General features: G+C 35.5%; 2 protein-coding genes across 2 annotated transcripts in view; one reads left to right on the top strand and one right to left on the bottom strand.

The window, feature by feature from the left end:
• Positions 1 to 474: 474 nt before the first annotated feature.
• KLRF2 (killer cell lectin-like receptor subfamily F, member 2) lies at positions 475 to 12,153 on the bottom strand. The gene is made up of 6 exons (XM_011983325.1): positions 11,986 to 12,153; positions 8,451 to 8,549; positions 4,777 to 4,824; positions 3,099 to 3,247; positions 2,728 to 2,840; positions 475 to 619 (listed from the first exon to the last, which is right to left on the bottom strand). Exons 1-6 carry the CDS (start codon positions 12,050 to 12,052, stop codon positions 475 to 477), a joined length of 621 nt encoding a protein of 206 aa, XP_011838715.1. The 5' UTR covers positions 12,053 to 12,153.
• A 10,011-nt stretch (positions 12,154 to 22,164) lies between these two features.
• Positions 22,165 to 27,604, top strand: part of CLEC2B (C-type lectin domain family 2, member B) — a 16,944-nt gene continuing 11,504 nt past the window's right edge. Inside the window, exon 1 of the mRNA XM_011983323.1 lies at positions 22,165 to 23,584. The gene's annotated coding sequence lies outside the window, so the exon portion shown is untranslated. The remainder of the gene's footprint in view (positions 23,585 to 27,604) is intronic.

Genomic DNA, 27,604 nt, shown 5'->3' with positions numbered 1-27,604 from the left:
TTAGGTAATTTCTCATTACCCACTCCCCACCAAACACTTCAGGCTATGATACACAAATGAAAAATTCAAAATTCCATGCTTCAAATATTATATTTGTACATATACTGCTTCTTTCCTTCCAATCTACCACATAGTACATATAGCTAAATAACATTCCTTTAAAGTTGTTTTATTCTATGCTATTTTAATTGCAAAAAATATCAAACCATTAAATAACTATTAAAAGAATTACTAACTTTTTATTTAGCTTTTATTGTCAATGCCATGGAAAAGACAAACCGGAAATCCAAGTATGGAGTGAAAGCTCTGTTCAGAAGTTGTCTTTGTGATCAATTTAGGATAAAATACTTTTCTCCTATTTAGATGATGTCTGTTAGCAGAAACTTGCTGTTAGAAACTTTACCTAAAAAACCCAAGTCTTTAAAATCTGGCTCTGCTTTAACGTGCAAAGTATTTCTACATTTTGTTGTACATTTACACAACACTGGTTCTATTGCGCGTCAAGATCGCATCTCTCTGGCAAATTCCCTTAAATGTGGAACTACAATCTTCAGAATACACCCACTTCCCTGTGATAACGGCACAGCTCCTGTCATCAGTTGGTCCAATCACCGAAAACCTAAGAGATAAAGGACAGATTTTTGAGCATCTATCTTAAAATGATGGTAGTATCTCTTAAAGTTTTAGCCAGCCAAACTTTTATAGGTAAGTCTTCAGCAGCCAAAGTTTTGCAGAGGTTCTAGAATGGAATTTTCATTGCTAATGCAGCCTCTTCTCCTCTTTCCTATCTTAGTAACAACACCATGCAAGCTCAAGCTAGACTAGAAGACATCCCAGCTTCTTCCTTACCTCTCAAACCTCTCATTATATATACCTGCAAGACCTGAGTGTTCTATTTCTAGATTATCTCTTCTATCCATTCACTTGTCCCAGCTTCTCAATTTAGACTCAAGCTACCATTATCTCTCCCTTATCTCTAGCCATAGCCTTTAAACTGACCTCCATAATTTCAATTTTGTTTCCCATCTATTAATTTTCCACATAGCAGCATAAATAATTTTTTATAAGGTAAATAGATGCCAAAATGAAAGTTTTTAATAGAAATTACACAGTGATAGGTATGCTATAACAATGTGAGTTGGGAGGCAGTTGCCCAGGATTTTATTTAAGTCAAAGTAAAAACTATTAAATGACTCTTAAATTCCTCATATAACTTCCACAGTATAAGGTTAGGACAACGCACAATGTATAAATGGAATGCCTTTGAAGAGAGCTATTTCATAAACGATTCTTTCTAGTTACTAATGATTATTTGAGAAAATACAGACTGAACACTGTTATAACCACTTGCATGTGTGTCATTTTCCTTAAATGATAACATAAAAGCTTTTAAAAGGGATATTTTACCTTTATAGTAATGCTGGTTTCCAAAAAAGTAAAAAATAATTATAATAAAAATTAGTAAGAAATCTTACTTTTTTTTTTTTTTTAAAGATTGCATTAAAAGCAGGTCCAGGAAATGGACACTACTTCATCCTTTAGTTTTATGTTCATGAAGGATGATAATAAATGTAGAATAGATGTATCCAGGTGTAGATAAATATCTAAACTGAAATGAACTATCACTCCATGGTCTTTGCTCCAAACTTAACCACATCTCAAGTGTTTTGGTAGTATGACTAGTAACCGAAAGCACAGAAGAAAATAAATGTGAACTTCAGAATTTTAAAGCACTCTTACATGCAATACCTCATATTGTTCATATAAGAACAATGTGAAGAAAGTATCATCGATCTTTTTATACAGATAAAGAAGCAGGTATCAGGCTGGGAGTGGTGGCTCACACCTGTAATCTCAGCACTTTGGGAGGCTGAGGTGGGTGATAGTTTGAGCTCAGGAGTCGGAGACAAGCCTGGGCAACATGGCAAAACTCTGTCTCTACAAAGCATACAAAAAATCAGCCAGGTGTGATGGCACCACACCTGTAGTCCTAGCTAGTCTGAGGCTGAAGTGGGAGAGCTGCTTGAGCCTGGAAGGTCAAATCTGCAGTGAGCCATGGTCATGCCACTGCACTCCAGCCTGAGCCACAGAGCAAGGCTCTGCTGAAGAAAAGAAAGAAAGAAAGGGAGAAAGGGAGAAGGGGAAAAAGGAAGGAAGGAAGGAAGGAAGGAAGGAAGGAAGGAAGGAAGGAAGAAAAGGAAGGGAGAGAGAAAGAGAGGGAGGGAGGGAGGGACAGAGGGAAACAGATATCAACAAGTTTAGTTGAATTTCTGAAGGGCAAAATTTTTAAAATCATGTTTTCTGATTTCAACTCCAGACCTTTCTACATATTCCAGCTTTTATTTATAGGTGAAATTTGTCTTTGCTTTTACCACATGAAAAGTATTTGCATAAAATTATTTTCAAATGAGATTTAAATCAGATTAGAAATTTAAAAATTATTACGAATTTTGGACAATTAAAATGCCAGGTGACAAAATGAATACTTTCCATCCCATTTTTCAAAATTAGTGAATGTTAAAGAAGAGAGGAAGCAAAGCAAAAAAAGGGAGGGGGAGGAAGGAAAGAAAGGAAAGAGAGAGCTAGAAAGGAAAAAGGAGAAAAAAAATTAAAGATAAGGGAAAACAGAGAAAGAAGGAAAAAAAAGAATAGAAAGTGAGGAAGCTTGATATAAAAATAATTCTATAAATAAACATTATCACCCCTCTCTTACAAATAACTACTCACAATTCTGGAACTAAAAAGTGTTCATCTATCCACATCCATAGGTTTCCTCGGAATGTAACATATAGTCCAATCCAACCAAAATGTCCAGGTTTTAAACTGTTCTGTATGAACTCCTGCAGGGGAAATGGTGTATTTATTCATTCATTTGCTTAAACAAATTTTGATGCCTTCTATAGTGTGAGTCTCTGTGCCGGCATTAATAAAATATATTTTTTCATATATATTAGCATTTTTTCATGAACAATAGTAACTGCATTATGGCTAACACATGTTCAAAAGCAAGGACAATAAACCTCCCATGCTTCTTAGGCAGTGAACTTGCACCTAGCCATTTTTCCTTGTGCAGTTAGATCCTGTTTTTGATTTCTCACCAGCTCATCCAAATTTTGAATCACCAGTAAATTTGCCTGTAGCTCTGTACAATCATGTTGACTCTCTTTCCACGTTTTAAAAGAAGTTGAAAACCAGTAACACTTCCCTTGGTTCAACAGCCAGTCATTTGGGCACAAATAATTGTGTCCTAAAGGAAAATATAGGGGAAAATTAATTAAACTTTAGAGCCAACAGGGAAGATATAAGATATAAATATTATCAAATGTAACTACTTGGAAAATAGATTTTTCCAGCTCATTTTTTTGTCATTAAAAAGCAGTTATGTAAAATGAGAATAATTTGCTGACCTGTATATTTCCAGGAGTCAGGCAGGGTTTTGGATGATGGAGTAGGGGAGAACAAAGCTTGTGAATTCCAATCCCCATAATCAAAGGAAGCAAATTGTAACATTTTTGACAGTTAATTATAAACTGAAAAAGTAAAAGCTTATTATTTAATTTCCTCCACTATCTGGTTCTAATTCCTTTGACATTTCAATATTGTCTTTACATCCTGCACTTCATGTCTGTGAGATTACTTACTGTTACTGATGCATTGGGTACTTATTCTCCTGTGCTTTTCATTCATACTGTTACCTTAGTCTTGAATAGCCTCCTCTTCCTTCTTTACCTGCTAACTTTTTCCTTAATGTACAATTGTATGTCCACCTCAGAAAGGAAGCCTTGAACCAATCAATTTCTGCTATCTGTAAGACTCAACACATAAGTATCATAGTTGATACCTTTGCTAAAGCAAAGGACAAATCGTTTATGTCCTGGTCATTTGTAAACATCTCTGTATCTTCCACCTGATTGGAAGGTTTGTGAGGTGGGAAGGTCATATTCATCTTTGACTGTCTTATCATTTAGTACTTTGTATGTAATAAATGCTTATTGTTGAATGTTGACTGGTTGGATTAAATATTTCTAAGTTAAAGCGTGTCATATTTTCACTGTTAATATTTTAGTCTGTCAACTATGACCCTAAAATTTTATTAAAAAATTATCTTTAGAAATTAAACTATATGTCCAGCTAAGATTAAAAAAGTAACTGAGCAAGTGTAACTTGAAAAAGGTTATTAGGACCTAAATTTAGATTTATGAAACATCATATATATTCTTAACTCATTAATACATGCTGTCATCTTGCTATCTAATATAATCCTAGTGTGGGCATGGGATAGACCTATGTTTGATTAATCTACATGAAATATTCTATGATATAGTTATTATAATATCCTCATTTGAAAGTTAAAAAAATTATGTTTAATTTGCCTAAATTCATGTGAACAGTTGGCTGAAATCTCTTGATTCAAACACAGGTCTACCCCAAACCTACACTCTTCCCACTACAGCCTACAGCCATTACATGTTACACCTATCAGTGGACGCTCAATAAATACTTGGCAAGTTAGGTATGGCAGGAAATCCACTATCATCCTGTTGTTGACTCACTAAAACCCTATTTTTTTCCTCCTAGAAATCACTACAACTGTCCTTCCTTTCAACCATTTGATATGCAGCAGTGGCACTGAGGAAGAGGATGTCCTTTTCAATCTCATACCTTTCTCCACCAGCGCTGTTGGCTTACTGTGTAACATGGGTGAATGTGGGAAGAGAGAAGTCAAAACTAAATTTACCCCTAAGAGTAGCACACAACAAACAAAAAGAGTATTACCTGATAGACTGCTGATATTTACATTCTGGGAGAAATCCATTTTTTTATCTGTACTCAGTGCAAAGAAAAGATATGAGAAACATTTAAAAATTAATAGCAATCTGGATACATGAGAAAAAGTACCAGCAGTAAATAAAGGCATACTAATAAAAATTGTGAGTTTCTCTTCTCCTATGCATCCACTCCTCTTCTTCCCCAGATTTAACTACGTTTCACCATATCTGCTTTTACTCGTTTAAGTGCAAATCACAACTCTATTTTTTTATTTTTATTATTTTTTATTATTATTTATTTATTTATTTGGAGACAGTGTCTCGTGCAGTCTCGACTCACTGCAAGCTCTGCCTCTCAGGTTCACGCCATTCTCCTGCCTCAGCCTCCCAAGTAGCTGGGACTACAGGCCACCACGTCCAGCTAATTTTTTGTATTTTTAGTAGAGACAGGGTTTCACCATATTAGCCAGGATGGTCTCAATCTCCTGACCTCGTGATCCGCCCGCCTTGGCCTCCCAAAGTGCTGGGATTACAGGCGTTAGCCACTGCGTTCGGCCTACAATTCTAAATATTATGTACAATCTTAGACTTCATATATGATGTTACATTTTTGTATATTATTTTATTTTTTTCACTGGACTTTTTAATTGATGTTCTTTTTTCTTTTTATTACTTTTCTTAACTTTTTAAAATTTTATATATATACAGAATCTGGCTTTGTCACCTGAGTTGAAGTGCAGTGGGCCATCACGGCTCACTGCAACATCTGGCTCCTGAGCTCAAGCCACCCTCTTGCCTCAGTTTCCCAAGTAGCTGAGAGTACAGGCGCCCACCTCCACACCCAGCTAATTTTTGTACATTTTTTTATTAGGGACGGGGTTTTGCTATGTTGCCCAAACTGGTCTGTGGAACTCCTGGGCTCAAGCGCTCCGCCTGCCTCGCCTCTGAAAGTGCTGGGATTACAGGCATGAGCTCCAACACCTAGTCTTGATCTTACTTTCCTTTGTTGCAGATCAAAAAAAAAAAAAAATCTTTTGACCATATCATCATGTTCCTTCAGCTTCCTAGTTGCATCGTTTAGAGTGTGTTTTCATGTAGACAGAATTAATTGCTAGCTAGGAAAACAGAACAGTTGTTAATTTGAAAAGTCTTTTATTATATTCTGGGGCTAGCTTGATTCTATCTTAAGATAGCCACCCACCTCCCACATTCTTTTTTGCTGTTGTTATTCCAAAAGAATGAATGGAAAAAAATATTTACTTGATTACTCTTGTTTTAAATTTAAGTTAAAATCAAGATTGCTCGTACCTTTGAAGGCATTGCTCCAGTAGAGTCTTTTTAGGTGCATTTAAAAATCTGATGCTAATTTGCTTTGGGGGGAAAACTATTTATGTAAACCCTTTAGGATTATATTTTTACTCATGGTGTTCTGAAATTATCTATCTATCTAATCTATCATCTCTTTCTATGTATTATCTATTTTTGTATTCTGTTCTGAACTTAGTGGGTTCTTGTAAGCTGAAAACTCATACTTTTTGGTTTTGCTTTTACTCTTGAAAAATGGTTTATATTACTTTTTTCATCATTTTATATGTACTTTTTTTCACCTATTTTCTTCTTCTGGAAGCTTGTTAAAAGAGCTATTGACCTTCCTGGATAAACAGGTATTTTTTGATTTTTTTTTTTTTTTGTCTCAGATATCCTCTTTTATTTATTTATTTTTTTCTGACATTTTTCTTTATGCTCTGGGATATTTGGTTAGCTATCATGACTTTTCAGAAGACAGGGCACAAGAAACAGCAAGCTATGTGGTAGACCTATACATTACTCCCCTCTCTCACTCCAAAACCAAAACAAGGGGGTATACACCTTATTGCACAGACCACCAGTCCATAAATCAGGAACGCTACCTAGCTCTATCTATATATCTCACTGTTTTAGAGAGTTCTTTTTTTTTTGCACGCTATAGGGGCAAAATCCACTGTGTAAATAGACCGACAGATTGACAAGACACCAATCGAAAAGAGCCTGGCTTAGAAAGTCTTCCACTTAGTTACTTTGCTTCATTTTTTTGGCTTTCAAAAGTTATTTTATTTTTAATTTAATGGGTAATAAGCATTGTATGTACTAAAGAATTACCTTGTTATAGACCTCCATTTACCCTCTGACTCTCCTCTCTGAAGTGGAGCCCTGCCTTAGCTTAGCCGTGATGAACAGCTTTCATCTACATAGAAGCTGTCTTTTACACTTTCTTTGAACTAAGTTTCTCCTTAATGATTTATCCAATAGCATTATACTATCCACTTTTCATTTGTTTTTAAATTTTCTCCCCTTTCCATTCTATGTGCTTTGATTAATTTGCTCTATTTTGTTATCTTTTCTTGTTCTACGGATAGATTCTTGGAAGAGAGGAGATATAAATATTTATGGTCAATACTCCATTTTGACTGGAAGCCATGAAGAATATTTTAAACTGGTCAAAATCCAAGGACAAATTTTATAGAAACACACATATTGTAATTGTTATTAATTTATTAGAATAAAAATATGGCTAGAAAAAAATATTTTTCCTACTAGTAATTCATCAACATATCAAATTTTATTGATTTCTTCTCAATAGCATTTTTCTTTAAAAGAATAATTATTGCATCATTTATGTCATTTTACCATTTATATTTTATTGAAGAGAAAACTGATTTACAAGAGAGCAGACTGGCCTGTAAAAATCATACTCAGTATCTAACAAGAAATTATCTACTCCCGAATTTTAGGAACATTTTTAAAGCCGTAGTAATTACTACAGTGGATTCAACTTCTTAGAATTACTGGTTAACAGAAGGCGATACGTACTTAGATAGATTCATAATAACTAAAAATAGTCGTTTAACATTGAATGTTAGATAAGTGGACTTTTTCGGGTGATTAGTAATTGATTTCAGTATAGCACTGAACACATTTGAGGTATATGATTGATATTTAGAGAAAAAAATACATTAAGTAGAATATCTATTTGGTCTGAGAAAAGTCTGACATTTTCCCTTATTGTATTGGGAAAAACACAAAATCGCCCAATTGCCCAATACAAAAATAGATTCTTTATTAAGAAGTGAAGGATCTTCTACGCTACAGAAGTTGCTTTAGGACTCACCTATTTTTAGAAATCTCATCTCAAAAGCCCCCAAAGTCTATTTCCTGTCATGTTATATGTAAAACACTACTCATTTTAGCTCACAGCCTTAAAAGCAAGACAGAAAAATCAAAGAAACTATGAATTTCTTTGGTTCAAATAGAGTAGCTACAGTATACACATATACCACTTCAGGAAGAAAAAAGTCTGGAGGTCTAAAATGGTTTTCAGAGGAGTCTTAAAAATATATATATACTTAAATAATGATCTCACAAAGTGATACCAATGAGCACATACTCTTTAGTAAAAATACATTCCTTTTTTATTATAAGATAATAAAGTCAACCTCTATTGGGGGTTCTTTATAAGAAAAGATACAGAATAAACACCAAGTTTGCATTTGAGCATTTAATTTTTTAAATTTAACATAATTTTATAATATGACATATACCAGTTTTGGGCTACAATGTATAGCTTATCTTGGCATTCAGAGGAATGAAGTATCAACATTTATCTTCCGAAAATGTTCAAATAAATAAAAATTTACTACTCACGCCAGAACTTCAGGCCAATCACTGTCATAATGAAAATAAGGATCCCAATGCATCCAAATATGAGCAGAAGACAATAATATTGTGGATATAGGGAGAAATCTGAAATGTTGAATTTTACTTCATGAATTTTAGAATTCTTGTGATTATTCACTTTATAAATATTTTTGTTTCATTTTTATTACAGAGACAATTCATGTTCATTTTAGAGATGTCATTAGAATTTATGATTAAATGAAAATTTAAAATAAAAATTCTATAATCCCAAACCAAGGAGATACTACTATTGTTAAATGTTTTGGATTGTACTGACATGGATTTGCTAATTATTTGGTGGTGTTTTTGAGGACCTAAAAATGATGTCTTAAATTCCATATATATTATACATACAAATAAATATGATATATACTATTTATATAAATTATATATGATATAAATATTTGTTATACATATTATTATATAAAATATAAATATATACCATGTAAACATGTATATTTTTCTATACATGTAAATTATATAGAAAGAATAATATATAAAATGTATATATCTATGTCAGGCACAATTGCGTGTTTTACTCAATTTAGTGAGTCACTGTTAAGAAATAAAAGAGGGAAAGAAATATTTATTAAAATTCTATTATGTACCAGTCACTGTACTGGAAATAGCCACATTTTATTTCGCCTTATACCTGTAATATATTATATTTTCTGGGTTTGACTCTTTAGACAGGAATCAGTTTCACCCTAGGTAGTATTAGATCTCCAATTCATGATGCTTATATGGCATCTATGCTATAGTATTTCATCACGTTAGAGTTGGCAAGAACAGTTTCCTTACAGAGGAATAAACAAATAATCTCTAGAGAGTTTAAACAGGGACATGTATGTTATAATCCTCTTTCAATTTTATCTACTTTTTTCCACATATTAGCACTTTTGAATAAATTGGATTTATACACTTTTTTCACAAAATTATAACTGGTTCCTTTTATATGCAGACATCATATAATTAATATCTCAATCTAGAATCATTCTAGCCAACTTACCAGGCTAGTGGCCAAAGAGAAAGCAAAGTAATTTGAGATACTCTGATAATTATTCCCTAGTTTTTATTATTTTATCTATAAATAAGCATTTAATTTCATCACCTTGGTTGTACATTTCACAAATAATTTGCCTTCTACGTCACAATAAAAGTGCTGTTTCTCAAATCTAATTTCCGTGTGGATGCCTTACTTCAGTAAGTTTTATGGATTTACTGCATCTGATTAGATCTGCAGTATATACTTAGATAATTTACTATATGTAGTATATCTTTTGAAATTTACTACTCAATTGTCCGTATTACTGAGTAAGTCCAAAATAATTTTCTTTCTTTTTCTTCCCTGTAGATATTTCTGCTGTTCAAGTAAACATGGAAAGACTTCTACTTAATTGAAAATCGTCAAAATACATTTCTGCAATTTTATGAGAAAATACCAATCTCAGGTATGTGGATCTGTAGTTAATTGGTAATAAAGAACAAGTGCTCTTTCCATACATGCCAGGGAGGGAGACTTTAAATTTCTTGCCAAATAAGATTTATAAAAAACCTAACAATAGATCAAAAATTAATATTTTCCTGTAAGCCATGATTTACATACTATATCAAACCAGGTGAACAGAGAGCTGAGTACCTGAAGTGCAGTATGCTGACCTAGCTTAGCAATGCTTGGCTAGATGCCATTGGCTTACATGGGGCTATATGAAGAAATTACCCTGCAAAATCTGCTAGTGCTACTGTTGCAAGAACACTAAATGTATTATTTTATGTGCTTCATGAGAACTCAGGAAAATACTTTTTCTGATTTAGGACCAAGATTATTTATATCTATCTTAAGCAATAGGTGTAACTTTATCTTATGCACAAGGTGAATTGAATAACTACCCTCAGGTCAATAATAACAAGGAAGCTTGGAAGCAAATGTGCGGCAAAGCACAAACATGCCTACCGGAATTTTTCTGGCCCAATTTATTTTCCCAGCCCTATCCTTCTTTCTCTCATAATTTAAATGGATATTATCTTATATTTTATGTATCAATACTCAGATTTTAAGTCTCTGTACACATTTGTATATTAAAAAGTAGTTTATAGATTAAAAAGTAGTCAATTTAATTTAACAGTCACGTAAAAGCATCATTAGGTAGATTTTTCTTATTATAAATCAAAGTATTGAGATTTAAGAAGGCTAAAAGTTTCTGCCCAGAGCCATACATTGAGTCTGTGGGCTTTAGGGTCTGATTAACTTTTTTTTTTTTTTTTTTTTTTTTTTAATGGAGTCTTGCTCTGTCACTCAGGCTGGAGTGCAGTGGCATGATCTCAGCTGACTGCAACCTCCGCCTCCCGGGTTCGAGTGATTCTCCTGCCTAAGCCTCCCAAGTAGTTGGGATTACAGGCACATGCCGACATACCCAGCTAATTTTTTTTTGTATTTTTAGTAGAGACTGGTTTTCATGGTGTTGGCCAGGCTGGTCTCGAATTCCTGACCTCAGGTGACCCACCCACCTCTGCCTCCCAAAATTCTGGGATTACAGGCATGAGCCACCATGCCTGGCCTGCCTCAGTCAATTTAACACCAAGGGTACTAGTTTTTGCTGCATGGAAGTAAGTTACTATGGAAATAGTAAACATTTGCTTCATGATATTGAAACACAAAAAAGATCCTGAGTCTTCAGATAATGAGAAAAGTGTCACTTTTTGGGGGGGTGAAGGGAAAGTTTGCATTCACTAGATATAAAATGAGATAGTACACGAGAACGTTCAATATATATGGCAGAACTGCCACTGTGACTGGTAATTCTCAATTTCTGGCCTATGTCATCTTAACTTAGGTCTTGGCTATTTCAACATGATTCTTTTCAAAATTCCTGAATAAACAAATAAAGCCAACCACAGAGCAGCCTTAAGGAGCAAGGATTCCCGTTTTTTTGTTTTTTCCTCTCTTCTCCCATTCCTGGTGGATTGTTCTACCAATCCTATAGAGATGTTATGAAGATTAAAAATATTATATATGTATAAGCATATATAAGCATATATATATATATGCTTTTTAAGCTGTAAAACACTACAGGACCACTGGTACTCCCACAACCACCACTAGATCTTACCTTCCAACTATAATAGGCAACTTCACTAAACATGTTTTCATAGATATCATACCAACATTAGTGTTTCCATAAACTTTAAGTTTTGTAGGAGGAAGTTTCTGTAAAAACACGATTTTTCAGCCTTTTCTTCGAAACTTATGTTCTTATGCTACAACACACAGGATTACATGTCGTCATATTAGCATTTCTCTTACCTCATGACTCTGAAAATGCAGCCTTTTTATTGTTGATGCTTTCATGAATCTAAATAATCTAACAGACAATTTATGACCATTTTTATATTCCTTATTATTATCAATTTTAAGATGTTAAAAATATTCTAAGATAATTCTCTTGCTAGAAGAATAATGAAATTTTAAACTAAATGCGGTGATGGGGAGTAATATTCCTACCTTTAGATTTCTGCTTCGATTTACGATTCTTGAAATTCAACATCATATACCCATCTTCATTCTCCATCTCTTCAAATGTTTCATGTGTTATTATCCAGAAAATAGTACAAAGAAAATGGAAACTAATCTCAACCTTGGATATGTCTCTTAGGCACAAAGTACCAAAAGAAAACTAAAGGGAAGGCCAAAAATAGTCAAAATTTATTCAGACACAGATGTCTAAAACCACACAGGATGTGTTGGTAAATGAAAATGGATATAAGCTTGTTAATATCTGGCTACAATTCTGTGAATTTCAAGGTAAAAGTAGCTCATGTGTTCTACTGTTTTCAACAAATGGACTTTGTTCCTGCCAGTTGTGTACGGTGTATTAGAAACATAATAGAGAACAAGACAGACCTACTTCTTTTCTTCATGTCTTCTATAATAAAGTAAGAGAAAAAATAAAATAAAACAAAAAATCTCTAAATAAACAAAATAAATGTCTAGGTAACTGAAAATTCAAATTAAAAAAGTTAAAATAGCCATTTTGCTATTTGGGACATAGATTAAAAAGTAGTAAATTTAATTTAACAGTCACGTAAAAGCATCATTAGGTAGATTTTTCTTATTATAAATCAAAGTATTGAGATTTAAGAAGGCTAAAAGCTTCTGCCCAGAGCCATACATTTAGTCTGTGGGCTTTAGGGTCTGACTAATTTTTGACTAGCAGGGTCCAAATAACAATGGTTAGATGGGACAAAATAGGAAAATAGAAGATCAGCAAGTCTCAAGTCAGTGACAATAGGAATCACTTGGAAAGAATTTCACTTTTTAAACTTTTTTGTTTGTTTGTTTGTTTTTCAGAAAATGCCTGACAGATTTTCCTTCAGTAGGTGTGGCCGTTTATTTTCTGTCAACTTGGCTGAGTCACAGAGAGTCCAGATACTTGATCAAACATCACTCTGCTTATTTTTGTGAGGGTGTTTTTGGATTCATATTTAAATCAGCGACCTTTGAGTAAGACAGATTTGCCTCCTCTGTAATGTGATGGGGCCTTATTGAGTCAGTTGGAGCCTTGAATAGAACCAAAAGACTTATCTTCCCTGAGTGAGAAAGAATTCTCCAGCAATGGCCTTCAGACTTTATCTGCGACACTGGCTCCTCCTGATTCCACAGACAGTGGACTTTGCACTTGAATTGAGCCTTCCTAGGTACCCAGTCTGTCCATGCCCACTTGCAGAATTTTGACTTACCAGCCTCCATAATCACATTCCTTATTTTATATATATTTTACTTAACACACACACACACACACACACACACACACACACGCTAATGGTTCTGTTTCTGCTACATGGCCACTCAATAGCAATCCATTCATTAAACACCAGAGTATCCAGGGAAAGAGGCTGTTTCCCATGGCACGTGTTGTGTTCACCTGATTATTGAGGCTCCTCCTCAACACTGGACGTCACTTGTGAGTATTTACGTGGGAATGCATATTTACACACTCCATGTCCATTCTGCATGATTTCTATATGTACCTCTTAGCTTCTCGTTAGTTTTTCTATTTGGTTCTTTTTGAGTTTCTGACAAGCCGTCTCACCTATTAGTTTCTGATGAGACAATTTAGATGTATTTCTCTGAGTGCTTATCCCTCCTGTCAGGTGCACAACCAGACATATCGTCCAAACTTCTGTTCAGTGGGAACACTTACCTTCATTTCTGTCTTTCACAGTCTTCTCCCGAATGGGACTGTAGTGTGGCATCTATTCCAGCTGCTGTATTTTACGTATCCACTGATGAACCTATTTTTTTCAACTACTTCAGTGTAAGATCGTACAGAACCCTCTTTTCCATCCCCAACCTGGGGCATAGGTGTGGTTGAGGTGGAGATGGCAAAGGAATTCGAACATGTGCCATTGGAGTCTGAGTCATCTGCTCATGCAGTTTACTGTGCTTCTTTTGGAATTGTTCAGGCCTTGCCTCCAAAATGCCCCAATTATGTTTGTGATAAAATGCTTCTGTGCATTTCTAAATCTAGGGTTCATTGGGTCAAAGTGGTCAAGTTGGATCAAGTTCACGGTGGTGAACATATATCTTATAAAAATATGTAGTATGTATGTTTACTGCTTACTTTTCACCAGGAACAGTTAGCATGATAGCATCAATGTAAATGAATCTATTGTGTGCAACCAGTTCTGAGGTATAACATGTTGGGAGCTTTATCAAGATGATTTAGTTCCCTCTGGGCCATCTTATAACAGAGATCAGGAGAGCTGACACACACCTGGGCAAGGCAACAAAGAAATACTTGTTATTTCTGTTTGTAAATACAAGCCAGTAACCATCACAGGTTCTCAGCTTTTTCCTAGTATATAGCCATTCAAGAAAATGGCTGAAGTTTCCTCCGGTTTAGGTGTTGGGGAATAAATCTCATAATTACACCTGTGGCCACGTTACAATGTCCTTCACCAAGAGACCCAGCCTACCTCCTCCCCAGTTGAGTGGTTCCTGGTCTGGGAAGAGCTTTGCCTACTAACTACATTGAAGTCTGGGGATTGGGTGAGACACAATGAATCTCCCCCCGGAAAATATGGGTTAAGCTTCTGGCCAACATACATGGAATTTTCCTTAGCATATCAAGCAGCTCCTTAGTGAAATATCCTTTCTTTTTGCTTTTCTTTTCTTCTCTTTTTTCATTTCCCAAAACTTCAAAATCAGCTAATCATTGTCACAGATTTCTGTGGATGAAAACTCTGATTACTAATCATTCCCTTTGGCTTATTGTGGCAACTGCAGCCCTTGACCTCTAGAATCAAATTATTGCCATTGTTATCAGAAAGCCTGATTCCGCTGTAGCATCTCCCAATACATCTGTAGTCAACAGAGAACAGTTGCCACAGCAGGTTGTCACCAGGTTCCTTCACAAAAGCATTCTCCATCCCCCCATCCTCCCAAAAAATCAGTTCACAAAACTGACCTTGAAGAGAGGAAATCAAAGTCTAGAGGAGGCTGTAGAAAGGAGAGAGAAGGTGGTCAACGACTGCCCAGCCTCCTCACTGTATAAAAGGTGGCAACCTTAAAACTGTTCCCCCACCCCCATCCAGGGCTCCAGACCCCTCAGTTCTACCCAAGAGCCATCAAGTAGCTTCAGAAACTTCTCTTTCCTTTGCCTTCTATGTCTGGGCTAATTCTCTCAGTATGGGTCTAACAGATTTGGTGGGATTGAATGCTGAAATATTTTAGAGTATCAAAACTTGAAGATGTATAAAATTTGTATCTGAATGCTTTTCCCAAACTATAGATTTATTCAGTGTTTTCTATATAATTAGTAATTAAGTTCTGTCAGTTTAACCCTCTGCATATTTCCCTAGTAAATTCATTACTTCCCATTTTAAAGGACATCATCTTGGCTCAACCTCTGTGTAGGCTGACGTTATTCCTTCATGGCATTTAGTCTCCTTTGGCCCTCTCCCCTTGGCCCATGAACAAAAAAAGAGTATCTTTTTTTTTTTTTTTTTTTCAAAAAAAAAGGATCTTTAAGGGTTGAGATACTCAATAAATGTGATGCTCCACAAATCCAAAATAGACATAGAAAATGTGCGTCTTTTACAAAATTCATATCCTTATGTATGAATTAGTTAATAAAAGGAAGTCTTTGTTCTCTCCAGAAACGTTATAACTTTACACTTCTGAAATTTAGAATTTCTCACACTCATACCAGATTATCATTTTAATCTTAAGTGGGCATTTCCTTTTTTTTTTTTTTTTTTTTTTTTTGAGACAGGGTCTGTTCTGTTACCCAGGCCAGATATAGAGGTGTGATCATAACTCACTGTAACCTTAAACTCCTGAGTTCAAGTCATTATAGACACATTGTTAATCTGATAGGCTGTTGCATTGTTTCACTTTAGATTTCTTGGATTTTCATTGTGTTTAGACAACTTTGGATACACTGACTATACATGCCTTGTCATGGGTTAACTATTTGTGCCTTTGTTTATTTTCTGTTACTAACATATTTATGACTATTCCTCCATATATGTTCATTCATGTATTGATTCATTCTATAAGACTGTTTGAATATATGTTATGCTATGGCCACAGTTCTAACCACTGAGAATACATCATCGAGTAAAACAGATAAAAACTCTGAGTTCATGGCTTCATGGAGCTTTCATTGCAGTGGCAGAGACAGAGACACATGTTACCCACTGCCCAGGAATTCGTATATGTTTTAAATGTGGGTTACTTGTATTGTCTGATGAAGCTCACTTAGTGGTGCTGTAGTGTAACTATCGTCCAGTTAGAGCTTTCATCTACATCCAAAACAGACCTTTCTAAGAACCAACTAAACTTTATTCCTCATTTACCAGCAGGTACTACGAAATATCTTAAACAGCCATAGACATGAGCCGAGGAGAGGTGCCAGTGAAACAGCTGGATAGTATCATTAGTATCATTTCTGAAGCTCTCTGGTTGGCATAGGGGTCTTCAGCTTGCCTTTTCACTGAGAATCTGCCTGTGCTAATTCTGGATATACCAATCTCATCTTATAATGAATTGCTGCTGGGAGTGCCTGAACTTATATTTGGTGAGTCTTACCGGTTTCTTTTTCTTTTCTTTTTCTTTTTTTTTTCTTGAGATGGAGTCTTGCTCTTTATATTTGGTGAGTCTTGCAGGTTTCTTTTTCTTTTCTTTTCTTTTTCTTTTTTCTTTTCTTTCTTTCTTTCTTTTTTTTTTTTTTTTTTCTTGAGATGGAGTCTTGCTCTGTCACCCAGGCTGGAGTGCCATGGTGGGATCCTGGCTCACTGCAACCTCTGCCTCCCAGGTTCAAGTGATTCTCTGCCTCAGCCTCCTGAGTAGCTGGGACTACATGTACCCGCTACCGCGCCCGGCTATTCTTTGTATTTTTAGTAGAGATGGGGTTTCACCATGTTGGCCAGGCTGGCCTTGAACTCCTGACCTCAAGTGATCCGTGCGCCTTGGCTTCCCAGAGTGCTGGGATTACAGGCATGAGCCACCACGCCAGGCTGGGTTTCATTTTATTAATGGCAGTTCAGAACATATGGAGGCCTGATGACTCACATCCGAGTAATCTATTTCTGCAAGGTCCAGGAGCATTCCAGGAGCTACTTCACAAAAGCTCTGTAAATGCTTAGCTATAATTGACCTGGTATTGCTCTAGGACTCAAAGGATCAGTAGAAATTATGTTTCACCTGTCAGGACTTGGCCATAAATTCCACACATTTTTTTTCTCACCATTGATACCTTTGGTATTACAGTGTGCCACAGGTTACACGGCTTCAGTGGTAGAGATGCTTCCGCTGCAGCCAAATTTGCTGAGGAGTCCATGTTTACCCTCTGGGCCATGATGGGAGCCTTGCAGCCTTTTGTGTCCCCTAATATATATGTCAGAACTCTATTTCCAGGTATGAACACTGGCCCTTCAGTATCCAATGAGGCCTACCAGACATTGTGTCCTCTAAAGAGATGCCCCGGCGTGCACCAAACCCATGTAAACATAAAAGTTTCACTGATGCACTTTGGGAGGCCGAGGCAGGCGGATCACGAGGGCAGGAGATCCAGACCATCCTGGCTAACACTGTGAAACCCCATTTCTACCAAAAATATAAAAATTTTGACGGGCGCCTGTAATCCCAGCTACTGAGGAGGCTAAGGCAGGAGGATGGCGTGAACCCGGGGGGTGGAGCTTGAAGTGAGCCGAGATCGCGCCACTGCACTCCTGCCTGGGCGACAGAGCGAGACTCCGTCTTAAAAAACAATTTTTTTTCTCTCTGATGTGATGCAGTGGCCATTCAATCTTTGTTGTATTCACAACTCACTGAAGTGTATGCATCTTACCACAGTTTCCAATGAGCTTGCTCCTTCTCTCTCATCTAGTTCATTTTGTACAATGTCATTAGCATAGTGAACAAGAGTTAAATTTTGTAGGCTGTCCGAGCAGTCCAGGTCTTTTCGCTATATTATGATAAAGAGTGGGAGAGTTAACAGACCTGGGGTAAGAATGTAAGTGTTTACTCATGTCAGCCCTAAATAAATACCGAACATTTTTGGTACTCATTTGTTAAAAGAGATAAAAAATAATTCTTTTGCCAAATTAGTGGCCATATTTTCTGTACCTGAGGGTGGGGTACTTTGCTTTAACAAGTATACCACATTTAAATCAGCAGCTACACTTGGAATTATTGTTTGGTTGAGCTTGCAATAATCAATTGTCATCATCCAGAATCCATATAGTTTTTGTCAGAGCTGCACTGGTGAATAAAATAGAGATAAATGGACACCAGCATCCTTGCATCTTTGAGGTATTTATGGGTGGCAATAACCTTTGTCATTCACTCTATCATGCAAAATTATTTTGGGTTTACTATCGTGTCCAGTGGAGGGGAGGAGAGCAGTTTCAGGAGCCTTGATCTCACTACAGTACATACCAAGCTGGCCAAGGAATCAGTGTGAACTTTGTACCAATTCTTAAGTATGTGATGTCCAATTATGTATTCAAAGACCAAAGAATGTCTACTGGGTGAGTCCTTGGGCCTGCTGTGAACCAGACATAAACAAGTACTCTATTACTGGGACTCCATAAGCTTCTACTCTGACAGGAGGGTCATGATCCTTTCCTGGGAATCAATGTCAATTTACACCTGCATTCTGCAACCCTAGAAATGTATGTCCTGGATTTTTTCCCAGTTATTCAAATAAAAGGGCATGAATCCTGTTGTGAACTGATTTGTGCTCCCATCCAAACACATATGCTGAAGACCTAACCCCCAGTGGGACTATATTTTAAGAGAGTGTCTTTAGGAGGAACCTAAGGTTAAATAAGTTCATAAGGGTAAGGCCCTAATCTCGTAAGACTGGTATGCATATAAAAAGAGGGAAAGATACCGTCTCTGCACGTACACAGAGAAAATGTCATGTGAGGACACAGTGAGAAGGCAGTAGCCAACTCCAGGAAGAGAGACCTTATTGAACATTGAGCTGGCTAGCACCTTGATCTTAGGTTTTGAGCCTCCAGAATGATGAAAAATAAATTTCTGTTGTTTAAGCCACCCAGCCTATGTCGTTTCATTATGGCAGCTTGAGAATACTAATATAAGTCGCACTGGGTATGGACTGGAGAAATATTTACCATTTACTCTAGTCTTGGTGTTGAAGAAGGCTTCCTTTTAAGGATGAATTCTCCCATTATTGGGTCCTCTGTCAGAAGACTGGCTTGGGCCAAACTAGATTGGGGTAATAGTTTATACCTTTTGAGTACATGGTTGCCCTTAGCCTACTAGTAATCCACCCTTGATTTCTTTCCTATCGTACATGTCCAGCAAAATCAGTGGTATACAACTGACTGTTAAATTTTCAAAGGTTCTCAAACCAATTGTTAATTGTAAAAATTGTTATCTAAACTTCAACTTAATAATATTAAATTAATAAAATAATATTAAAGCAAAGGTATTCATTGGTGCAAAAGTAACTTTTGCACCAACTGTAAGGTGCATTAATGTGCTTTGGTCAAGTAGGCTGAGGCAGACATCCAGGCCATAGTGACTTAGCGAGTTTGGAGCGCAGGCATATAACTCCACTTGCTATATAACCTATTTGTATAAGATCATACTTGGCTCAAATCCACTATTGTTTGGAAAGGGTATGACTGCCCTGCTGATGCTGTACAGGTGCTTGTGGGCTTGCCTTGGCTCAGCATGGCATGGCATGGCTCACACTGGTACCCAGAAAGAGAGTAGCACAACTGACCCTTGTAAGGGAGAGCCAGTCACCTTGAAGGCAGGCAGAGGGGAACCAGGAACGAGCTTGTGCCCAGAAGGGAAGAGTTAAGCTGCTGATCCTGACAGAGCTGGCCTTGCAGGCCAGGGCGTGCTGCTGCAAGTGCCGCGGTGGCAGGAGTCACAGAGCCAGAGCAGATCGCAGAGATAAAGGCAGACAGTGTGAGAGCGTCGCTGATGGTAAATAAAACTGCATTTCACCTGTCTAGGGCCCCCAAGTATTCTTTCAGCTATCGTCCATCCACTCACTTCCCTCAGACCTCAGCAGGGGCTGGAACCTAACCCGGGTCATGACATTTGGAGTAGTTGTGGCCTTAATGCCAATCTAATAAAATAAATACTTAGAACTCATCAATTCGTGATGGTTTTTAGAACATTTTGCTATTGTCCATGCATGAAATTATTAACATCTGTTACACTTATATAGTGAAAATAATATGTAATGCTGTATTACTGCATATTTATTTCCAACTCTGTGTGTTCAGTGATGTCACCTGGGTACCTTGAAATCAGCAATGTTGAGAATAATTACATCACGAAATCAGCTGGTGTTACAAACCAGAGCTTGTTGTATGTGAGTTTTTCTCTGTTCCACCAGTTGTTAAAGGACAGCACAGAAGTGGAAGCACCCTTTTTGGCTCTCTGTATTACTTCTGCGAACATTGAGCTCTATCTGACACTGCTATAGCTGTATATGTCAGTAATCCCGGCTGTTATTGCAATCCAACCCTCATTACCATAATTGGCCCCAACTTGTTTCAGAGTGGTGCTCTGACGCTTGGCATTTCCTACGTTAAACCCTGTGCCAATACTCTCTCTGAATTCAGTCCTGTGGGAACATCTCCTACTGTGATCTTTGGCATGCGGAGAAGAGCTATGCCAAGCTTCTCAGCGATGTTTATGTAGGACTTAAGTTCTTCCACCAGTGCTTTCCTTATTGCTTTGGGAAATAAGGTGCCCATTATACCATCCCATAGAACATAGTCAATTGGTGGATTTCCTGTCCTTATTTCTAGTTTACCCTCTATAGCATGCTCACTCCTCTAAGCATTTTTATCTTTTCTTCAGCTATCTGCCATGGGAATTCTGGAATGTTACTCTACTTAGTATGAGCCATTGCTTTCTCCAGTCTTCTGGGAGTTATTTCAGCAGTGTGTCAGCACTGTTCACAGCATTTTTCCAAGTTATTAAATTCTATATTGCAACTGAATGCCCCAATGCTGATAAAATCTCCCTTATCTAGTTTTATGTTTCTGTCATGATCTAGCACCCTCAGAATCCAATCCCACTGTGTACACGCCAAGCTGTTGTTATTATATATTGGTTAAGTCCAAATTCATTCTGAGTATAGCCTTTTTCTCTCCCTTATAAGCTTAGCACATAATCTTAGTTATTAGCCTTATAACCAATAACTTCTTAGAAAGGAAAGTAAGGGAGGGTTATAAGGAGGGTGTGAAGGACTCAATATTTTCTTTAAGTAAGGAAAAAGGTATGACCTCAACAAGGGAGAATATGTAACTTTGTTAGGATTAGAGAGTCCAACATTTAGAAGCTTCTAGATTTTTAAAATTTTTGAGAAAAAAAATTGTGAAAAATCACTATATAAAAGATGGAAAGTATTTTAAATACTTAAATACTTTCATAAATGATGAAAGTATTAAAATACTTAGAAAATACTTAAAATACTTAAATAATGTAGAAAATGGGATTTTTCTATATTATTTTGCAACCCATTTTACTTATTTATATACACATTTTTATGTGTATGTTTCTCTCTCTACACATATGTTTACATATATATATAATATCTTAAAAGTCATCATAAGGAAACAAATAAATCCATAAAAATGGGAAAAATATTTAAATAGGTCATTGAAAAAAGGTATATGAGTTACCAATACGCACATGAATAAATACTCAATGTATCATCAGAGATGTACAAATTAAAATCACATGTAGATTCTACTACACACCTACTAGAATGGTTAAATAGAAAAACATTGGGCATATCTAATGTGGTTATTGATGTGCAGCAAATAGAACCATCCAATATTAATGTTGGGAATGGCACAACTTTTTGGAAAAATATACATTTATAAAATAAAACATACATTTTCTATCTAACCTAGCAGTTTCACCTCCAGGTATTTCTTCAAAAGATTAAAAAACATGTGTCAATAGAAAAACTTTTGCATAAATGTTTATTTTGACCTTACTTATGATATCCAAGAAGTGGAAAAAGCTCAAGGTAGTAATGGATACATTTTATTATAAAATGGATAAAAAATATTTTATGTTGATACAATGAAATACTATTCAGTAATAAAAAGAAATGAACTGCTGATCTATGCAACATGGATAAAACTCAAAAACATGCTCAGTGAAAGACATCAGACTTACAAGAATTACCGACTGTGTCATTCTGTTTACAGGAATTTCTAAAACCAGCAAAGCTCATGTTTATTGATAGTAAGTTGACTGCTACCTGGTTTCAGGGGTGAGGATGAACCACAAAGCAATGGCAGGGAACGTTTTGCTGTGTTGAAAATGTTTTCTATCTTAACTGTTATATCTTTACTGTTTTCCTTTTTGGAACAAAACTAAATTTCACACAACCATAATTGAGTAATCTCTATATTTTTCTAACCATTTCTAATAGTTCTTTGGATACAATCTTTTGTTAACAACAAAGGTAGAATATATTCATTTCCTCATGAATTTTCTGTCTTTTTTTCTGTCCAAAAATGAGAAGAGCAATTTTGTTATCTGTCCTTTCCTTCTGCCCAGAAATGATTAAACCTGTATTTCTTATTCTCTTCATATTTTCTTTCTTTTAATTCCTTTGTACTACGGTTTCTTCTCTATTCTCATTTGCTTTTCCTCTTAAAGTTTCTCTCTCAGAACAAATGCAGTGTTAATCCCGAAGCCACTTGTGGGACACTGGCTTCTTCTCCTCAGTTTCCACCCTAATATATTTGTTGAGGGGTAATTCAAAATCACTGGGAAACTGATTAGAGCAGATTTGAAAATAAAACTGTGGCTTGGTAACTTAGCAAAAGCATAATGGCAATGGCGTCATCTTGTATGCTGATGATAACATTCTGGGCCCTTAGTTACTTTCGTTTTCTGTTTTCCCTCTGGATGTGTTTGTGTGTGTGTGCTCACACCCATAAGTGTGACTGTGCACACATTTGTCTTTGGGAGAGAGAAAATAGTTTTTGTTTTTCTTTCAGTAGCCAAAGTTTAAACTATTGCTTTTTCTTTGATTCTATCGCTTTTAAGGTGATCTTTCTTAACACAGGATAATAAAGCAGTAATGTCCTAAAGAATGCTGTTTAATTAATTAGTATCAGCCTCTCCTACAGCTCTGGAAGGATACCAGTTCTGTACTACTCCTGGATGAATCAGCCACTTGAGCAATTTTGTGTTCTGTAGTTCAGATGAGAATCCCCGCTGAGAACGTAAGAAAATATGTGTTTATTCTTCAGCTTTAAATTTTTATTTCACAACTTCCTTCCTCCTTGGCAAGCTTCTTTTTTTTTTTTTTTTTTTTTTTTTTTTGAGAAGAAAATTGTAATAAAACAGTATGACTAATAGACAGTCCCTTGGTCACTTCCAGTTTGCAAAATGCTATTTAGACTTTGAGTTACTCTTCAAAAGTGGTATACTTCTAGTTTGGAGCTGTGTTGTAAAGACAAGAGCAACATTTTCATATTAAAGTTAAATAAAGTTATAACTTTGAAGAGAGGTTCTGGAAGACATGACAGAAAGCTGCTAGCAGAAAATCAAAAAACTGATTAAAAGAAGCAAGGTAAGAACATTTCTGTTTGTTTAGATTGACCGTTATTTATTGAAATTGTGATGCAAAACGTGAAAGCCTTTGAGAAAAGAAATATATTTTGTGGTTTCTTTTGTGAAGCTAGAAAATTCCTTGTTATAACAACAAGATTGAGATTTGTATGTGACTGTTTTGTCCTAATAAATTCAGACTTACTTCACATTATTTGAATTACAATGGAGAAGGTTTAACCATGACTTAAAACTGCTGAAGATTTAGTTTCACTTTTACTAAGTATTTTATAAAACACATATTTAAGAAGATGTTAGCTATGATCCAGATACTCATACAGTTCTCAGAATGCATACATAATATGAAAAATTTAGCTAATATTTCTAATATTTTTAAAGATTGCTTTATTGGATAGTGTAAAGATACTCTGGGCTTTAGGAGTACTTAACGGAAAGAATATATCCCTTTCCTACTCTTACTAAGGAATTGCTAGTATTCCGATATCCATGGAGACATCTTTACCAACCCTAAGAAGGATAAGAGAGAAAATATTCTAAAAAATACACTATGAAACAACGTGGTAGCACTGGATTTATTAAATAGCAAGTTCAGAATATGTAAGATCCAAACTACATCGCTGGGATTTCAACAGGGTTTATTTATGTCAAAATATGTGAAAGAGAAGAGGCTGAAACTAAATGCATTCAATACAACAATCTATGATTTAGGGATTTAGGGACTGTGATGAGCTTTAAGCATTTCTCATTTAACTAAATGTCAACCTACCAGTGCATGCTACCGTCAAAAAAATTATTGCTGTGGTACAATAGAATGCATACTTTATCCTTCCTCCCTTATTTTAACCAGTTTTATAATTCTACCTAAAGTTAGATAAAAGAAGTTTAGGAGGAATGAGATCAATATTTGATAGTAGCATACAATATCATCTTAATCAAAAGTTTTAAGAATGCCTTCCAGCCACTAGTAAAACCAGTGTTATTTTCAGTTGTATAAATTTATACATTTGTATATAAATACATTATATAATACAATAATATGTATCATATTACATATGAATATATTTTAAAAGTTACTGAATAATATATTCAGTATAAGATTATATATATTATATATACACATATATCTGAAATTATGAACATCGTTTTAATAGCAGTAATTTAGGGCAGTGTGATATAATTCAGTTAGTTTTTATATACATTTTAATAAATATTTTGTTTTCTCCACTTATCAATATTTTTTGGTTTTTTTCTACAGCTATCAGCTAAGAAAAATAATATTCTGTTTGATTTTAAATGCACTGGTCACTCTGCATCTTTCTTATCTTTCCTTAGAGAGCAGAATCAAAGACGAAATGGTTGAGTCAGTGAAACTTTTCTATGGGGAAGACAATTGCAGTCCTTAGCTGTTTAGATTACAAATTTGAATAGATTATAAATTTAGATTATAAATTTGATTATAAATTTTAGTTACACTGTTAATTAAATCCATTGTTCTCGAACTGTCTGGGGAAGTGTTCTTTGATGCATAGCCTCATCAAATGTTAAGAAGACTCAGCAACTTTGAAATTCAGTTTCAATATCAGCTTCATCGTGGGAGATCACAATTTTTTAACTTTTTGAAAGGCAACTATGCTAACCACATTCTACCAATGCCACTATTTTTTTTTTTTTTTGATAACTCATGTAAATAATTACAGCCTCCTAAGTAAGTATTGAGAATTCAGTAACAATGAAAAGATTCTGGGAAATAAAAAGTGAAAACAACTTACAGTGAGTGTAAAAAGCTAGATTTCAGGGCTCAGGAAATAGATTAAGTAGAGAATGAACACATAGTAGATTTAAATTTGTACCTACATATTCAGAAGTGCAATAAACATTGAATTCATTAGTTATTTAAATAAAATTAAATGTTACTTCAAGTCTCTATCCCACTGAATGGAGAGGACGGGTCACTTACTTTCTGTCATTTGGTGGTATTGAGAGTGAGAGATTTCTTCCAAGGTTATATGAAGTTTCCCAGGTTTTATAAGACATCGAAGTGTTATAATGGTCTCCATTCATCAGTCTCCACTGATTACGTCTGAGAAGACCACGTTCCAATATAAATTATCTCTTCGTGTCTAGTTCTACTATTTTGTGCTGCACTCATAACAAAAACCACACTGGTTTGTTTTGTTTTGTTTTGTTTTGTTTTGCCACATTTAAAGTACAATCATCTTTATTGAAGCTGGGGTCATCTGTACATAAGATCTACCATCTCTGTATACACCACCAAGTCCTTATACTCTAATACCTTGCCAACTTTGCAATTGAAAGGCCTCCTATTTTCCCCGCATCTGCAAATCGTCATTTCTCATATTGTCAGGATGTGCATTGCCCTTCTACTTACCTGTTAGCTCAGAGTTATTTCCTCTGTTTTAAATCCCTTTGCAATTCTCAGAAACATTACTTCAATAAGCTAGATTTTTTTAAATTGAAAAGGCCGTTGATTTAAGTAGCTTAGGGTTTTCTTTTCAATAGTCATTATGAAAGAAAGAATATCAAAATGGTCTGACTACCTCCTTCAAATAACGGATATGAAACTGACTCAAAAAATACTTCTACTTGCTGCAAATGTAAATAAACTTTACACTCTTAACACACACAAAATTATTAAAATATTTTAAAATAGTACAACTATAACACAAGAAAAAAATAATAGCAAAAGTTACCTTTTATTTACTTCCTGTTGTAACTATACTTTCTAAAAACACAACACACATATGCTCTTTAATTAAAAAAAAATAGAAGTGATACTAGTTAATGGATGAAGAGATATAGGATCAAATGGGGGTAAGAAAATACAATTACATGGCACAAAGCTTTGATCAAGATTTTGAAATCATGATATCTCTATCTTTTTACATTATGCCAATTCACGGGGAGAAAAACGGAATGACATACTGATATATTTACTTGATTCATGGCATGGAAAAGGGAGAAAGAACTTCCTGTCTTTTTGATACTTGAGGTTTAAAGAAAATTAATCAATAATTCACGATATTAATAAGGTTATATATGAAAGATAAGAAACCTCATCAGAAACAGCTTGGACTGACATTCTGAACTGAGGCATGTACAATCCCAAAAAGGATGACCGTCATCCTGACATGACTATACAGTCATATATGTACACACACACACACATACACACATATAAATTATATAAATTTATATGTATGTATAATATATACAATCATATATATAAATCATATATATACATATATATACACATCTAAATTACTGCTATTAAAATGATGTTCATAAATTCAGATATATATGTATGTATAATATACATATGCTGTAATCCCAGCACTTTGGGAGGCTGAGGCAGGCGGATCACGAGGGCAGGAGATGGAGACCATCCTGGCTAACACAGTGAAACCCCGTCTCTACCAAAAATATAAAAAATTTGGTGGGCGCCTGTAGTCCCAGCTACTCGGGAGGCTGAGGCAGGAGAATGATGTAAACCCGGGGGGCGGAGCTTGCAGTGAGCCGAGATCGCGCCCCTGCACTCCAGCCTGGGCAACAGAGCGAGACTCCATCTTAAAAAAAAAAAAAGAGATAATAACTTACATTACAAAGAAAAGAACAGCAACAAAGGACAAAAACACTTTTACTCCACCCTCACACATTTTTAATTTAGTTGTCCCAATTTACATATTTTTTTGCCTACCTCTTAATTGGTTTCTGTAGCTGTCATTGTTTTTGATAGATTTGTCTTCTGGTCTTCATACTAGAGATGTGAGAAGGTTGTGTACCACAATTACAGTATTAGAGTATTCTGGGTTTGTCCATACATTTAATTTTATCAACTGTTTTCTATTCATGTGTTTTTTTACCTTTGGGCTGAAGAACTCCCTTTAACATTTCTTAATAGACTTGTCTGGTGGTGGTGAATTCTCTCAGTATTTTGTTTGTCTGGGAAACACTGTCTCTTCTTCATATTTGAAGGTTAGCTTTGCAGGATACAGTATTCTTA

This window comes from Mandrillus leucophaeus, unplaced genomic scaffold, assembly GCF_000951045.1.
Source record: "Mandrillus leucophaeus isolate KB7577 unplaced genomic scaffold, Mleu.le_1.0 Scaffold249, whole genome shotgun sequence".
In the NCBI taxonomy this organism is placed as follows: Eukaryota; Metazoa; Chordata; class Mammalia; order Primates; family Cercopithecidae; genus Mandrillus; species Mandrillus leucophaeus.
The sequence above is the reverse complement of the archived record's forward strand: the minus strand, read 5'-3'. Positions and strand labels throughout refer to the sequence as shown.

Bases quoted from the DNA above. Each gene is read 5' to 3' on its own strand.
- KLRF2 (XM_011983325.1), bottom strand. From the start codon at position 12,052: ATGGAGAATGAAGATGGGTATATGATGTTGAATTTCAAGAATCGTAAA. The intron at 3,248-4,776 runs GTAATACTCTTT...ATTTTCCTTTAG, and splicing joins AAATATCAGCAGTCTATCAG to GACACAATTATTTGTGCCCA. The intron at 620-2,727 runs GTGAGTAGTTAT...TTTATCTCTTAG, and splicing joins CACTTTTTAGTTCCAGAATT to GTTTTCGGTGATTGGACCAA.